The sequence below is a fragment of the Poecilia reticulata genome, chromosome 3 (genome assembly GCF_904066995.2).
Source record: "Poecilia reticulata chromosome 3, P_reticulata-male-v2, whole genome shotgun sequence".
NCBI lineage: Eukaryota > Metazoa > Chordata > Actinopteri > Cyprinodontiformes > Poeciliidae > Poecilia > Poecilia reticulata.
Genome location: NC_088832.1, coordinates 34,132,580 through 34,148,231, shown reverse-complemented (window position 1 = coordinate 34,148,231; position 15,652 = coordinate 34,132,580). Strand labels below are relative to the sequence as shown.

Genomic DNA, 15,652 nt, shown 5'->3' with positions numbered 1-15,652 from the left:
AAGTTGCTGTAGTGGGAAGTACCAAGTTTATTATTGTAACTTTATTTGCATTTGTGAACAAAAACACTTGTGTATATGAGCGATATCATAACATCAGTTATCAGTGCATACCAACAGCATGCAGCCAGCATCACCACCTCCACAGGTGAAGCATGAGTCACCACCTCACCTCCACTGCAGGTACATGTTGTTTGCTTAGGCAGGTCTGGTTTCTGAGAAGCTGTAAAAGCTCTGTAAAAATCCCTCCCCAGTTTTTGCCCACAGAGGATTGATGTTAGGGTTCTTAGAACTGCAGAAGCAAAACACGGAGCATTCAAGGAAAAAGAGGCGTGGAGAGCAAAAGAATACACCAACTAACTTCCTACTAGTGCTGCTGCTTTGCATTAGACGAATATATCCTGAAATAAATTATTTCCTTTAGAATAAATGTAATAGTAAAAAAAACAACACTGGAATAACATGAATGAGAGGAATTAACAAAAGATGTGTCCTAATTATAATAATTAGTGAATCGAAAACATAAAAATGTGTGGGGAAAAATAGAACAGTTTGAAAAATGTTATGATTAATCCAAATTAAAAATGTTGCATACTTGTGAAGTACTATCTGGGGAAGTTGCAGCCACAATGTGGAAATTTTCCACACAATGATTACAAGATTTAAAGGCGCAGTATCCTGTAAAACCGACTTTTTTAAAACTTTATATCATGTTGTAAAGCGATTCACTCGTCAAAGCAAACCTGGAGTGTTGCTTTGATTCTTTCATGCATGTTTGACAAATCCTTTCATCTCCACGGCAACCACTCAGCTGCAAAACGCCTGGGTGGGCCTAGCCCCGCCTTTGAGGTGCAGCTCCTTCAGACTAGCCAGAAGTAATTGGCAGCAAACACTCGGCGAAACTTGCATCAGCGGAGACCATTATAGGAGCTTCTTCTCAGTGACACGCTGGTAAAAACACTAAAGGGTTAACAGAGGAGCCATGTTAGGATGACTTTCTGATGGCGGAGCTTCTTAAAGAGACAGGCCCAATTTCACGCAAAGTAACATTTTCGAAAGTAGCATTTTTATAATAACTGAAGGTAACATAGTTATTTGATTAATCTATAAATGATTCGGAGCTAGAAAACACGTAACCCTGGCCCTTTACACATCAGTCAGACTGTTCTGTGCACAAACCTTGTGAGAGAAAACTGATTTTATAGCCTTTATTATTAGCTTACAGTTATCACCTTGTAATATTAGTGAAACGTTGATGAAATGGGTGATTTTTCAATGGTATCCAAAGTGAAATTCTGTTTGTTTTTCGAACTTTATATACTTTATATGGATAATTGGTCTTGCTATGTGTATAATTGTGTATTTGTATAAGCAGTATTTTTTTTTATAAAATAACGATAAAACAAATGTAGCAATTTATTTGACATCCACTTTCACTTCAAGATCAGAAAGGATGAAAATATCTGAGTAGTAAAAGAGCTTATTATTTTTAAACATGGATATTTTCCTCATGCGCTTTAATTGAATCTTTGAAACAACCAAGCATTCAAATTTATTCTCTAGTATGTCACATATCTTTGCATATCATATAAATAATCATAGTGGGAGCTTTGACCAAAGAGGCCAGAGGCAAATGTAAAATATAAAAACTCACAGTGCGGCACGTAGGATGAGAAGCTGAAGGTAACGAAGACATTCAGTGATCTGTAGAGAAACGGCGAGTTGGACGATGCATGGAGGTGAGGAAGGGAGGAGATTAGAGCAAACAGAGGTGAATAATTAACACAAAGGAGATAAAACGCAAAGAAAATATGATAGGAATGGCGTTCACTGTCACATGATTTCATATTAAAGTAGAGACAAGGGCTACAGGATATCAGTTTATACTTCACTCAGTTAAAATCAATAAAAAGGTCAAATAAAACAGGAAATGAAGGAGAGGTGGTAAAAGTAATGGGAGGAAGAAAGGAAAGGAAAAGTTTGGAGAAGTGAGAACAGAAAGGAACAGGAGAGGAGACGATTATTTCACCACTCAGAACTGGGAAGACTGGATTTAATGGAACATTATTCATGTCAGGCAGTGGCGCAAAAGTGGGTATGCAACGCATAGGGGCGCAGCACCAGAGGGGGCGCCAAAACCCCGTCTGGAGGGGGTGGAGCGCCGATGATGTTTTCCCATACACTTCAGCGGGGGGGGGGCTCCTTCACCACCCTCACGCTCCTTCCCTCTGGGGGGGCGGGGGGCGCTGTTTTCGCATCCACCTGAATAATGTGTAGTTGCGCCACTGATATCAGGGAAACATCAGACTGGGAAGAGGGACTGTGGGAAAGCTGAGACGATATAACATGTTATTTTTTTATTCCTTGGCTGAGAGAAATCTTTTCAGAATCTTAGTGATATGAAAATAGAAATAGACATCAGCTGCATCTCTATTTACCATCGCAGTTTCACATTTAAAAGATAAATTTGCTTCATGGAAACACGCCGGTTTTGTAAAAAATAAATAAATAAATAAATAAATAAAAATTAGATAAAAAAGTTTTGTCTTTTTGTGGTGTTTCTTACGGAACCCTCCAGGGGACATGCGGATTTTTTTTTCTTTTGCGTTCCCTCGAAATAATCTACTGATCAGTTCATGCGCCATAACTGGAAACTGCAAGTACTTTCTGCTTTAATACGCGCTGATGTAAGGTTTTTCCATGGACTGTATCTGAGTTATTATCACGGGATAATCAGTCATCTGATTGTGTCTCTGTTATTCGTCTGAATGGTTTAAATGGCTGCTTTCAGTGCCGTTCTGAGCCTTAACGGACATAAACATGCAGTAAATAAATCGATTTTCAATCAGTTTTCTGCACCAAAGAGTTAATAATAATAAACACGTTTTCACTGAGGCTCCGTAAGAGCCATATGAATGAAATAAGTAATTATTGATATGACAGGAGCAGCGGCTTTGACACCTGGTGGTGGGCGTGACGTCACCAGGTGTGTGTGAGGAGGCGGGTGAGAGGGGTGGTCAGTTTGGAGCATAATAATCTTTTTTTTTTTTTTTGCTGTATCAAAATTGGTTTATTTCAGAAAACTGCAATCTAGTGTTGACCAAAAAAATGTTAGCATAAAATCGCAGCACGTCTATGGGTTCCGTCGCTGTACGTAATGACGCAAGGGGAGCACGTCGCGCCAGGCGTGCTGCGTCATATCTTCCAACACATCCGCCGCTCGGTGGCCGGCTTCCAGCCAGGCAGCCAGCCGCCTCGGGCCCCGCTCCTCCCTGAACCGTTATCCGCTAATCACCATCACCTCCCCGGCGGAAGCAGACGCGGCTCCGCCTCGGCCATGACTGGAAGGAGCCGCTGAGACCTTCCCATCCTCCGCCGGAGAACCGGGACTGTTTGTTTTAGCTCGGTAAGTGTCTCTTTTAGTGACTTTGCGTCGTTTGTTTCGGTTCCGCGGCTCCTGCTGGGTGTTTTCTGTTTGTTTTTTCTGCCTCGGGCTGGTTGAGTTATTTTCCGCCATGTGGAGGAAACGCTGAGATTTGTCTCCGTTCCGGACAGTTTCTGGCCGGATGTCCTGGATTAATCAGATCCTGTTTCTATTTCCACCAGAGGACATGAAGCCGCCGCCATCCTGCTCAACTTAAACCCGTTTCACTCCATTTATCCACCCAGAATCACCAAAAAGTTCCTAAATCACAGCCATTCACTCATTCACTCACTTATTCACTCACTCATTCACTCACTCACTGCTAAACTATTTAAACCAACTACAGATATTATCTTCCTAGATCAACAAACTTCAACGTGTTTAACTAAGATTTAACTGACAGAAATAAAAATCAAACAAACCAAAATCATAAATGATTTAGGCAATAAAATGCTTATTTTCTTATTATGAAATAAATTAAACACTTTATTTGCATCTTTAATATGTTTATAATATACAGGAAAGATTTAAGTGGTCAGATGAAAAAAATTAGCAGAATTATTATGTTTTTATCCAATTAATGAAAAGAATAAATAATTATTAGCCCTGATCTGAAGGAAAAGTTATTTTATCCTCAATCAGTTTTTTACTTTTATTTCTAAAAGTGGATTCAGCGGTTTTTTATCTTTTGAACCAAATTAATCTTTGATAAAATTGTTTATTTTTCTTTTTTTTGCCTAATTTGGTTTGTGTGCGACATCAAGATGTCAGCTTGAGATTGGTGGTGGCAGCATCATGCAGCGGGAGCTGCAGTATGTAACGTTTATAAAATAAAATGTTTTTACATATTATTAAACTTCACTGTGTTGCAACAGAATAATATGAGAAACGTGAAAAAAAGAGCAGAAATCCAGTTTGGCCATAAACAACAAATCAGAGCCAGGAGGAGGGTCTTAGTGCTGTCAATCATCCTCATGTACGCGCCTCTCATGCTCTCCAGCTTGCTCTATGCTATGCTATAAGATAGTTAGCATAAGCCACTAATTATGGCAGATAAACCATTTTCTGGAACAATAAATTGTTTCTCTGCCATTCGCACCTTTGGCGGCGTACAGGAGGATGATTGACAGCGCTAAGCCCTTCCTACTGGCTCTGATTGGTTGTTTTAGGTTGGGATTGGTGCGTTTCTTAGTGGTAGATCAGAGAGGAGGTGGAGGAGATCGATCTTTTCACAAATTATTTGCCTCGTATCACTGTGTCACAACATAGTGAGAGTTTTATTAAATATGTGAAAATATATTTTTCTAAAAGTCACAAACTGCAGTTTTAAAGTGAAATGACGGCTGTGTGTGTCGTTCCTCAGGTGTAAATGAGGTGGAGCCTGAGGCACGGCGGCGGCGGCGGCGGTGGTGGTGGTGGTGATGGTGTTGGACTCCGGTGAAGTCTTCATGGATCAGGTTGAGGCTGAAAGCGCCAGGGTCCGGTCAGATGTCCGGTCAGATGTCCGGTCAGATGTCCGGTCAGATGTCCGGTCAGACGTCCGGTCAGATGTCCGGTCGGATCCGCCCAGAACCGCCAAAGCCAGACGGAGCAATGCGGCCAAGAAGGAGGCGGCGCCGTGCCAGAACGGGGTCGCGACCCCGAGGACCAGGGCGCCGCTCCGCCGGCCCCTCAGCATGGAGGTGACTCCGCCGCCGCGTCCCGGGGTGCTGCAGCCGCCGTGGCGCAGCGGCACGGCCGCCCCCTGCGCCGCGGCCGCCCCGTCGCCCTGGGCTCGCAGCCTCACCAGCCCCAGCCTGTCTGTGGGCGGCTGGATGCGCCGCAGCGAGAGCTCCTGCTCCGTCAACTACGCTGCGGGGCCGCGGGCCGGCGGCGGCCGCTTGCGCCCCGCCACCTCCCTGCCTCACATCGCCAAAGGGGCGGTGGGCTCGGCGGCCCCCCCGCCGGCCCGACCCTGCCTGCTGGTGGCCCTGCGACCTTTGAACCTGGAGCAGGAGAAGCAGACGTTCTTCCAGTCCGACTATAAATACGAGCCGCAGTTCGAGTACGCGCAGCCCGAACCGCGGAGCGTCCTCGACAAGTACCGAGAGGGGTCGGGCCTCTTCCTGGAGCAGGTGGGTCCCGCTCTGACCTTTGACCCCGACCCACTGCCCAACTGGCGGTTCTGATAGCCTCTGGTTGTCCGCAGGCCGTGGGGATCATGGAGTGCGTCCTGAGGAAGTTCGGCTCCTATGAGAACTTCGAGGAGGCGACGGGCGGCGGCGTCCTGCCGAAGAGTCAGGTGTGGGCGGCGGTCCGCAAATACCTGCAGAAGGAGGGCTGCGTGGGGGAGGTGAGGGCAGGCAGGGGGAGGCGTGTCTGTTACCTGTGCAGGTGTTTACCTGTGCGTGTTTCCAGGTGGTGGTGCGTCTCTCTGATGAGCTGCTGTCACAGGCAGTCATGGTGGTGGAGAGCTGCCGTCCCACTCTGACCATCAACCTGGCCGGCGCTCGCCAGCACTGGCTGGAGGGGATGCTGCGGCACGAGATCGGTGCGCCGCCAACACACACACGCAGAGACACACATACACACACACACACACACACACACACGCAGACACACACACGCAGACACACACCACACACACACACGCAGACACACACATACACGCAGACACACACGCAGACACACACACACACGCAGACACACACACACGCAGACACACACACACGCAGACACACACACGCAGACACACACACACACACTCAGATACACACACACGCAGACACACACACACGCAGACACACACACACGCAGACACACACACGCGCAGACACACACACGCGCAGACACACACACACACACACACACACCACACACACACACGCAGACACACACACGCGCAGACACACACACACACACACCACACGCACACACGCAGACACACACACACACCACATACACACACACACACACACAGACACCACACACACACACGCAGACACACACACACACACACGCAGACACACACACCACACACACGCAGACACACACACGCAGACACACACACACGCAGACACACACACACGCAGACACACACACGCAGACACACACACACGCAGACACACACACACGCAGACACACACACCACACACACGCAGACACACACACGCAGACACACACACACGCAGACACACACACACGCAGACACACACACACACAGACACACACACGCAGACACACACACCCAGACACACACACACGCAGACACACACACGCAGACACACACACGCAGACACACACACACGCAGACACACACACACGCAGACACACACACCCAGACACACACACGCAGACACACACACACACGCAGACACACACACACACGCAGACACGCACACACGCAGACACACACACACAGACACACGCAGACACACACACACACGCAGACACACACACACACACACACACACCACACACACACGCACAGACACGCAGACACACACACACACCACATACACACACACACACAGACACCACACACACACACGCAGACACACACACACACACGCAGACACACACACACACACACACACGCAGACACACACACACGCAGACACACACACATGCAGACACACACACGCAGACACACACACACGCAGACACACACACACGCAGAGACACACACAGACACACGCAGACACACACACACAGACACACGCAGACACACACACACACGCAGACACACACACACGCAGAGACACACACAGACACACGCAGACACACACACACACACGCAGACACACACACACGCAGACACACACACGCAGACACACACACACACACACACACACGCAGACACACACACACACACACACGCAGACACACACACACACACACACGCAGACACACACACATCCCAAAAGCAGCACTTGGTCCCCACTAGGATATAAAAACCTGGCTCTGGTTTCTGAATCAACGTTACTTATTGGTGAGACAGAAAACGACCCAAGGGACTGATGATGTCACAATGCAGCAGCTTTTAACCTGCTGAGGTCAGAGGGCCGGAGGAAGGAAAGCCGGACTCTGTTCAGCTTCACATTGACATGAAGAATCTTTATTTTCTGACCCATCCTCTTCCTCCTCCTCTTCCTCAGGAACCCACTACCTGCGCGGCGCCAACAACGCGCTGCAGCCCTGGGCGTCCGCCGAGGCGCGGCGGCAGCTGGGCCTGAAGCCGGCCAACCCGACGGAGGAGGGCCTGGCCAGCCTGCACAGCGTCCTGCTGAGGAAGCAGCCGCACCTGTGGCGCGCGGCGCTGCTCTACTACACCGTGTTCCACGCCGCCAGCATGAGCTTCAGCCGCCTCTTCGCCCACATCGCCCGCTTCGTCCACGACCCGGACGTCCGCTGGGAGTACTGCCTGCGGGCCAAGAGGGGCCAGACCGACACCGCCCAGCCCGGTGAGACACACACACACACACACACGCACACACACTGCAGCCCAGAGAGACACACACACACCTACACACACACACACACACACTGCAGCCCAGAGAGACACACACACACACACGCACACACACTGCAGCCCAGAGAGACACACACACACACACACACACACACACACACACTGCAGCACTGCAGCCCAGAGAGACACACACACCTACACACACACACATCTACACACACACACGCACACCTACACACACACACCACAGCCCAGAGAGACACACACACACACCTACACACACACACACACGCACACACTGCAGCCCGGTGAGACACACACACACACACCTACACACACACACCTACACCTACACACACACACACCTACACACACACACGCACACCTACACACACACACCACAGCCCAGAGAGACACACACACACCTACACACGCACACACACACACACACTGCAGCCCGGTGAGACACACACACACCTACACACGCACGCACACACACACTGCAGCCCGGTGAGACACACACATCTACACGCACACACACACACACCTACACACACACACCACAGCCCAGAGAGACACACACACACCTACACACGCACACACACACACACACACACACACCACAGCCCGGTGAGAAACACACACACCTACACACACACTCACACACACACGCACACACACACACTGCAGCCCGGTGAGACACACACACACTCACACACACACACACACACACTAAACCAGGGGTCCCCAAACCTTCTCCTGAGGGCCTCATAACGTTTTCCTTCTCTGCTGGGGGCCGGAGTCAGTTTGTAACAGAAGAAGTGAGACGATAGCAGGAGGGTAAAAATATGTTGTTTTCCAGAAACCACAACCAAATAACCCTCTCTGGGTTCTTCACAGAAAAATCCAGGAAGGATTATAGTCCGTATTTTCCGAACTATAAGTTTTTTTTAAACCAGTAAACATCTAAGCCTCAGATGTCTCTGTTGCTCCAGGTTTTCCACAGCGATGCAGCAGCATCAGAGGGGGGCGGACACCCAACATCTGAGTCATTACAGGTCAACTGAATATCAGATTTATTACGGTTGAAAAAGAAAAAGTTGCCAAGTTTAGATTGAACTGATTACGGTCGTTTCCAAGCGGTAACTGTTGATCCTTAGCATGTGCTAAATGAAAATAGGCGCTTTCTTCTTCTTCTTTAGATTTCAACTGCAGCTTTCATCCATTATTGTTGCACTACTGCCATCTACTGGATCCTAATATCTTTACCTCAAATTCTCAGAATGATCCCAGTATTATTTTAAAAAACGAAAAATCTTCTTTTTTCCCCTCAATGCTATTTAGCTGATCAACAACATTCTCAAATTTCAATTCCCTATTAAAACCTAATTCTGTTTTAATTGGCGCTTTCTTCTTTTATTTCCAATTTTGACTTCCAATGATTCACTTCCTGCTAAAGAGCCCCCTGGTGGTGGAAGAAGAATCCACGTATAAGCAGCTTATAGTCTGGAAAGTGCTCTCTGGTATTGTTCAGGGGGTCGCGTTTGTCGTTTGATTTTTACCCAGGATGCACATCTGCAAAACCGTGAGTGAAACAGTCACTGGGACTGACTACTATATATTCCATTGAGGTAAAGTAACTTTAACATTAAATACACCTTTCTCAACAGGTGAGGGCGCACTTTCTCCATCTATAATCAGACATTAAAGCGACTTGAAACCATTCCTCCCTCCCTGGCTCCTCCAGGCCCGGAGGCCCACATAGGCACCCATCCGGGCCCGGGCCGGGGGGCAGCCGCCCCCCCCATATCCCCACGCCTGCACACACACACTGCAGCCCGGTGAGACACACACACACACCCCCAGGTCTCTGTCCTCATGAGGACCGACTGCTGACCTTCACCTCAGCCAACTAGGAAGTTCAAACAGTAAGCTAACCGCTAACCGCTAACCTAAAACAGGTTCATTCAGGCCCAGTGGGGCAAAAAACGGTAAAAAAAACCGCAGTTTTTACCGGTGTTCATGTGGAGCCGTTTGTTCGGCTCCACATGAACACGGCAGAGCGAGAAGAAACATTAGCATCGTTTCTGCAGAAAGTCGGTCAAGAGTCTGATGAACCTTAGAGACAAAACCCAGGGAAAATTGGCTTTAGAAGTCAAATTGTATTTCATCTTTTTGTTGAAAATCCAGGATCATCGTTTGTTTTTTGTTTTTTTTCCAGGTTGCTTCAGCAAAGATCAGGTCTACCTGGACGGGATCCTGCGGATTCTTCGCCATCGAAGGAACATCGACTTTAAGATGCTGACGTCTCTAGGAAAGGTGAGCGACATGATTATCTGACGCCTGAGATAAAACAAACTCTCCAAAAGATGGAAAGAAATAAATGACAGGAGGAGGAGGGAAGGAAACTGGGCAGAAAACAACAGGAACCGAGTTTTACGCCCTGAGTTCTGTCTGCAGGCATCAGCCTGTCCTGAAGCCAACAAAACGTCTTTGATGCTTCAGATGAAACGGAGACGGATTTCAGATATTTCCAGAAATCTGCAACTAGTCTGACAGCAACATGCTGATTAACTGGGAGCCATTTTGCTACAAAGTTTTCATGTTTCCACCCTGTCTCCTCCGCAGGTGTCTTTCGAGGACGTGGAGCGTCTGCGTCCTCTGGCGGCGCTGAACCGGACCAGAATCCCTCACTTCATGCGTGACCAGGAGCGTTACCTGCATCACCTGGACCACATCTTGGCCATCAACGAGCTGGACGACGCGGCGCTGCAGCAGCTGCTGCCCTGAGTCCCACGAAAGGTCGCATCGTAACGGCGCTCTACGGGGAAAATGCGACGCATCGTAACGCCGCTCTACGGGGAAAACGCGTCGCATTGTAACGGCGCTCTACGGGGAAAATGCGACGCATCGTAACGCCGCTCTACGGGGAAAACGCATCTCATCGTAACGCCGCTCTACGGGGAAAACGCATCTCATCGTAACGGCGCTCTACGGGGAAATTGTAACAGCGCTCTACGGGGAAAACGCGTCGCATTGTAACAGCGCTCTACGGGGAAAATGCGACGCATCGTAACGCCGCTCTACGGGGAAAACGCGTCGCATTGTAACGCCGCTCTACGGGGAAAATGCGACGCATCGTAACGGCGCTCTACGGGGAAAACGCATCTCATCGTAACGGCGCTCTACGGGGAAATTGTAACAGCGCTCTACGGGGAAAACGCGTCGCATTGTAACGGCGCTCTACGGGGAAAATGCGACGCATCGTAACGCCGCTCTACGGGGAAAACGCGTCGCATCGTAACGGCGCTCTACGGGGAAATTGTAACAGCGCTCTACGAGGAAAACGCGTCGCATTGTAACGGCGCTCTACGAGGAAAACGCGACACATCGTAACGGCGCTCTACGGGGAAATTGTAACAGCGCTCTACGGGGAAAACGCGTCGCATTGTAACGGCGCTCTACGAGGAAAACGCGACACATCGTAACAGCGCTCTACGGGGAAACGCATCGTGACGGCGCTCTACGAGGAAAACACATCGCATCGTAACGGCGCTCTACGAGGAAAACGCGACACATTGTAACGGCGCTCTACAGGGAAAACGCGACACATTGTAACGGCGCTCTACGAGGAAAACGCGACGCATTGTAACAGCGCTCTACGGGGAAACGCATCGTAACGGCGCTCTACGGGGAAAACGCGTCAAATCGTAACGGCTCTTTATGCGGAAAACTCGCCCAGCGTTTTTATCGACTCCCACCAAAGCGTTGCGTCGTACCAAAACTTGACGAGGAAAAACACGTTGCATCGTAACGTCACTTTACGTGGAAAAACCCGTCCAGCGTTTTTATAAAACTTGAACGATCCAAACGGGACGACGCCTCCTTCGTTTTCAGTCGGATGCAGGGTTGTGCTGCGTGTCCCACGCGGATCGGCGTATTTGAACCGCGCTCCCTTTATCAAGTTACCTCACTATGTAATCACCATTAAACATGTAGACTCACATAATCATAGATGGCTTTATTTATGCACTTGTTTACATTTTTGTTATGTTGCAAAAAGAGCAAACTGAATGTCACTGGTGTTAGCTTTATGTTTTGTTTTTGAAACGACGTTTTTATGCCTTAGATTGTTTGCATTTTTAAAAAGAACGCCAAGGACACAACATTTAAAAACCGGGTGGGTTCGCAGTGACTGAGGCCATGAATCTTTAAATACCAAGTGCCACTGGACTCGGCCGAGCGTTTCGCCCCCAGGGTTTTAATTATCAGTGTTATAATGAAGCTAATCGTTGTCTTAACTGTGTCCTTGGCGGGCTTTCTTAGTTCGCTACTGTGAGTTCAACCAAACTTTACTTTGTTTGGTTCAACATTTGGGATCTTTGGTGGACGTCTTCCAAAGATAACAGGTTTTTGGTGACTACTATCCCCTGAAAATCATGATTTTTAAATCAAAAATATAATTCATTCGAACTTTAATCAATGTATTTGAAGGGAAATAACAATTTCAAGCAGATAATAAACTTAATGAAATGTAGGAATACTAATCGATTGCAGAGATAGGATTATAAAAGGCAAATTTTAACATTATTAGCTAAAAATAAGCTTTTTTGGCTGAAGGGGAAGGGAGTTTAAAGGATGAATATTATTAATGAAAGTCAAAAATAATGGTATGAAGGAGACCTAACAGACCGGCACCCTACACAGATATTTAAACAGACATTGTCAAACAAAAGTCTGATTAAAAATTTTTTACTCTAACTTGTTACGCTCTAAACTATCCAAAACTTTAAAACAGTGGTCACCAGATTATTAAAGTGTTGTGGATAAAGCACAGCAGCAGTGAAGGGAAGCAGCTAAAAGTCTCACTTTTTTGCACATAATCAGCTTAAATGCATGACACAAATATTGTTGTCAAAACTTTATTCCCCTTAACCATCTGAAACTTTAAAGTAACGTGTTTTTGGTATCACCAGTAAAAATTCATGATTTTTAAAACTGAAATCATATTAAAAGTTTTTCTCAATTAATTTGATGGAAAACAAGCAGATAATAAACTAATACAATTACATTTAGGAAGACTGATAGATCAAGGAAATGTGATTGTGACAGAAAATTTTAACATTTTTAGATAAAAAAATAAAACTAGCAGTCATGAGTGACGACGTTATGTATCGATTAGCATCAATGGATAACAAAATGGCCACCTATTAAAAAAGCAGACGATGAAATTTATGGAAGTCAATAATAATGGCATAATGGAGATCTAACAAATCGGCACCCTACAGAAAAATTTAAACATGACAAAATTCTTTTTAAAAAAATCTAAATTTTATTAGATTCCTGGTAAATGTAATAATTTCTAGTTAAATTGACACCAACTCTCCAAACTATACCAAAAATAATAAAAAGAAGGTCATTAATAAGCTGTGAAGTTGGATAAAACATAGCAGCAGTGAAGGGAAGCAGCCAAAAGTCACACTTTTCTGCACATAATCATGGTTTAACTGTTAGCCACGCCTCTTTGTAGCTTCTTCAAGCTAGTGCTAACAATCTGGTGGACAGATAGGAAGGTTAAGTATTGACACGCAAAGTTTGAAGGGGAACATTTGGAGGGAGAATTTATTTATCAGAACTGTTGTTGTCAGATCTTTTGTATTCTTACATTTTGAATTTTTTAGCTGACAAACTTTATGCTCACAAACGACCCCTGCAGTGAAACCATAAACCTCCCAAATGTTGAACCAGTCCTGATTTTTTAAATAGATGAAATGCCAAAGTGGCATCTATTACTGTTTTCGGTTGTTTAGTGAAGCAGCCGAACCCAGCTGTGGTTCTGATCCAGATGTTGTGGTTCCGATCCAGACGTTTCGGTTCTGATCCAGATGTTGTGGTTCTGAGGAGGCCGGGTCTCGCGGTGCCTTCGATGGGTGTAGCGCTCATCTGATGTAGCTAATTACTGAGTTCGTTGGCTGCTTTTTACTTTGACACTACAGACGCTGTTCAGGGCATTCGGTTCGGGTCGGAGCAGAACCGGGTCACGTGTTTTTATCTGAAAATCGGTGGATGCTTTTTAAATGCGTGGATTTGATTTTTTTTTTCGGAAGCGGTTGGACTTTTCCCTGCTGTGTTTACAGTCCACGTCTCCTCAGCAGGAACGTTTCGGATCTGAGCGGGCCGCCCCGTTCAGAACTTCGGCCCGGATTCTCCCAGAACGAAAGCACCAACTTGTAACGCACGAATGTTGCACAAGTGTTTTCTGTTCTGGAAATACATGTTGAAGTTCCAGTGTTATTTATTAAACACGCACTTATTGAACTCTGCAGTTTGGCTCATCACTGTCCAACAAACCGACACGCCGTCTTCATTTCACGTTTCATTTCAAACTCAAGTTTGAACGCGAAAGTTCTGGACATTTAATGTTACTGCTACGACCAAAACGCAAAACTTTTAACATGAACAGATTCTTGCCGCCTCAGCGGTGCTCATTTCTACGGAAGTATTCAACTGCCTGAAATTGGAACTAAATTCAGGAGCAATAATCATATCAGAAACTTTCCTTCCAGGTTCAAAACTCGTTTTGCTCCTGAAGCACTCAAAAACGTTTCTGTACATGTTTAACTGAAATGCATCACTTTGGCCTCCTCTAATTAATTTACTACATATTGGATTTGTGTTAATATGTATATAAAGATATTGAATTTAAAAATAAAAATGTCCCAGGGGTTGTCTGACATAACAGGATATTTTATGAAACCTAAAACCTTTTTGATCTGGTCAGGTTTTTATTTAAAAAACAAAAATACCAGAATTTTTTTTTTAATTAAATGAAAAACCCTAACCCTAAGCTAAACACACTTTGACTCATTATCTCATAAACTAAACTCGGTTTCTTTTAAATAAGAAAGTGTTAGGGCTGGATACCATGGAGATGATTAAGAAAATAAGAGTAAAAAACACACGTAACTGGCTTAAAGTCTCAAAGATGCTGAAATTTCTTAATATTTTTAGGCACCAACATCAGAAATGAGTCATTTAGAACCGTGGTTGTATATGAATAAATTAATACATTTAAGTAAAACAAAACTTATATGATTTGGAAAACTAAAAACAATAGATTAAATTCATACTGACATATTATGTAAATAAATACAATTTTTTTTTTTTACTTTGGATCCTAAAATCTGTTGGAAGCTTCAACTAATGTTGCACTTTTGGTAAAAAAAAGGAAACTGTGAAGATACTTCAGTGACTTTAAAAGATGAATTTATTCATATCAAACCCTGGGATGTTTTAGATTTTATTGGTGTTAGAAATAATCATCAAAACCTGGCTTCAAAAAAAAAAGGGTAAATTGATTTTTACAAAATACTAAATAAAAAAAATTTAAAAACAGCATAAATATTTTCCCCCTTCAGGCCAGCATTTAGGAGATGCAAGTGTTTTTTTTAATGTTCAAAATAAAGATTTCATTGTCATGAAGGCAAAACCCCCCATCAAAACCAAAATCTGGATTTTATTATTTTGTTTTTATGCCAAGAAATTAAATCTTGAAGAATAATTTATATTTTCACATAAAACAATGTTGGAAACTTTTTATTTAGATTATAAATAATGCATGTAAAGACCAACCTTAAGTGACTGATTATTTACATTTGAAGATATAAACTCTTCCCTCTAGGGGCTGCACAGTGGTGCAGCTGGTAGAGCTGTTGCCTTGCAGCAAGAAGGTTCTGAGTTCGATTCCCGGCCCCGGTCTTTCTGCATGGAGTCTCCATGTT

General features: G+C 45.5%; 1 protein-coding gene across 1 annotated transcript; it reads left to right on the top strand.

Moving 5' to 3' along the window:
• The first annotated feature begins 3,181 nt into the window (after positions 1 to 3,181).
• Positions 3,182 to 14,189, top strand: kiaa0895l. The gene is made up of 7 exons (XM_081605551.1): positions 3,182 to 3,403; positions 4,785 to 5,535; positions 5,610 to 5,753; positions 5,819 to 5,951; positions 7,558 to 7,863; positions 10,093 to 10,190; positions 10,500 to 14,189. The coding sequence occupies exons 2-7, from the start codon at positions 4,843 to 4,845 to the stop codon at positions 10,659 to 10,661; spliced, it is 1,536 nt and encodes a 511-aa protein (XP_081461677.1). The 5' UTR covers positions 3,182 to 3,403; positions 4,785 to 4,842; the 3' UTR covers positions 10,662 to 14,189.
• The last annotated feature ends 1,463 nt before the right edge of the window (positions 14,190 to 15,652 follow it).

Coding starts and splice junctions, on each gene's coding strand:
- kiaa0895l (XM_081605551.1), top strand. CDS start 4,843: ATGGTGTTGGACTCCGGTGAAGTCTTCATGGATCAGGTTGAGGCTGAA. Junction 5,536..5,609: donor CGGGCCTCTTCCTGGAGCAG/GTGGGTCCCGCT, acceptor GGTTGTCCGCAG/GCCGTGGGGATCATGGAGTG. Junction 5,754..5,818: donor AGGAGGGCTGCGTGGGGGAG/GTGAGGGCAGGC, acceptor GCGTGTTTCCAG/GTGGTGGTGCGTCTCTCTGA.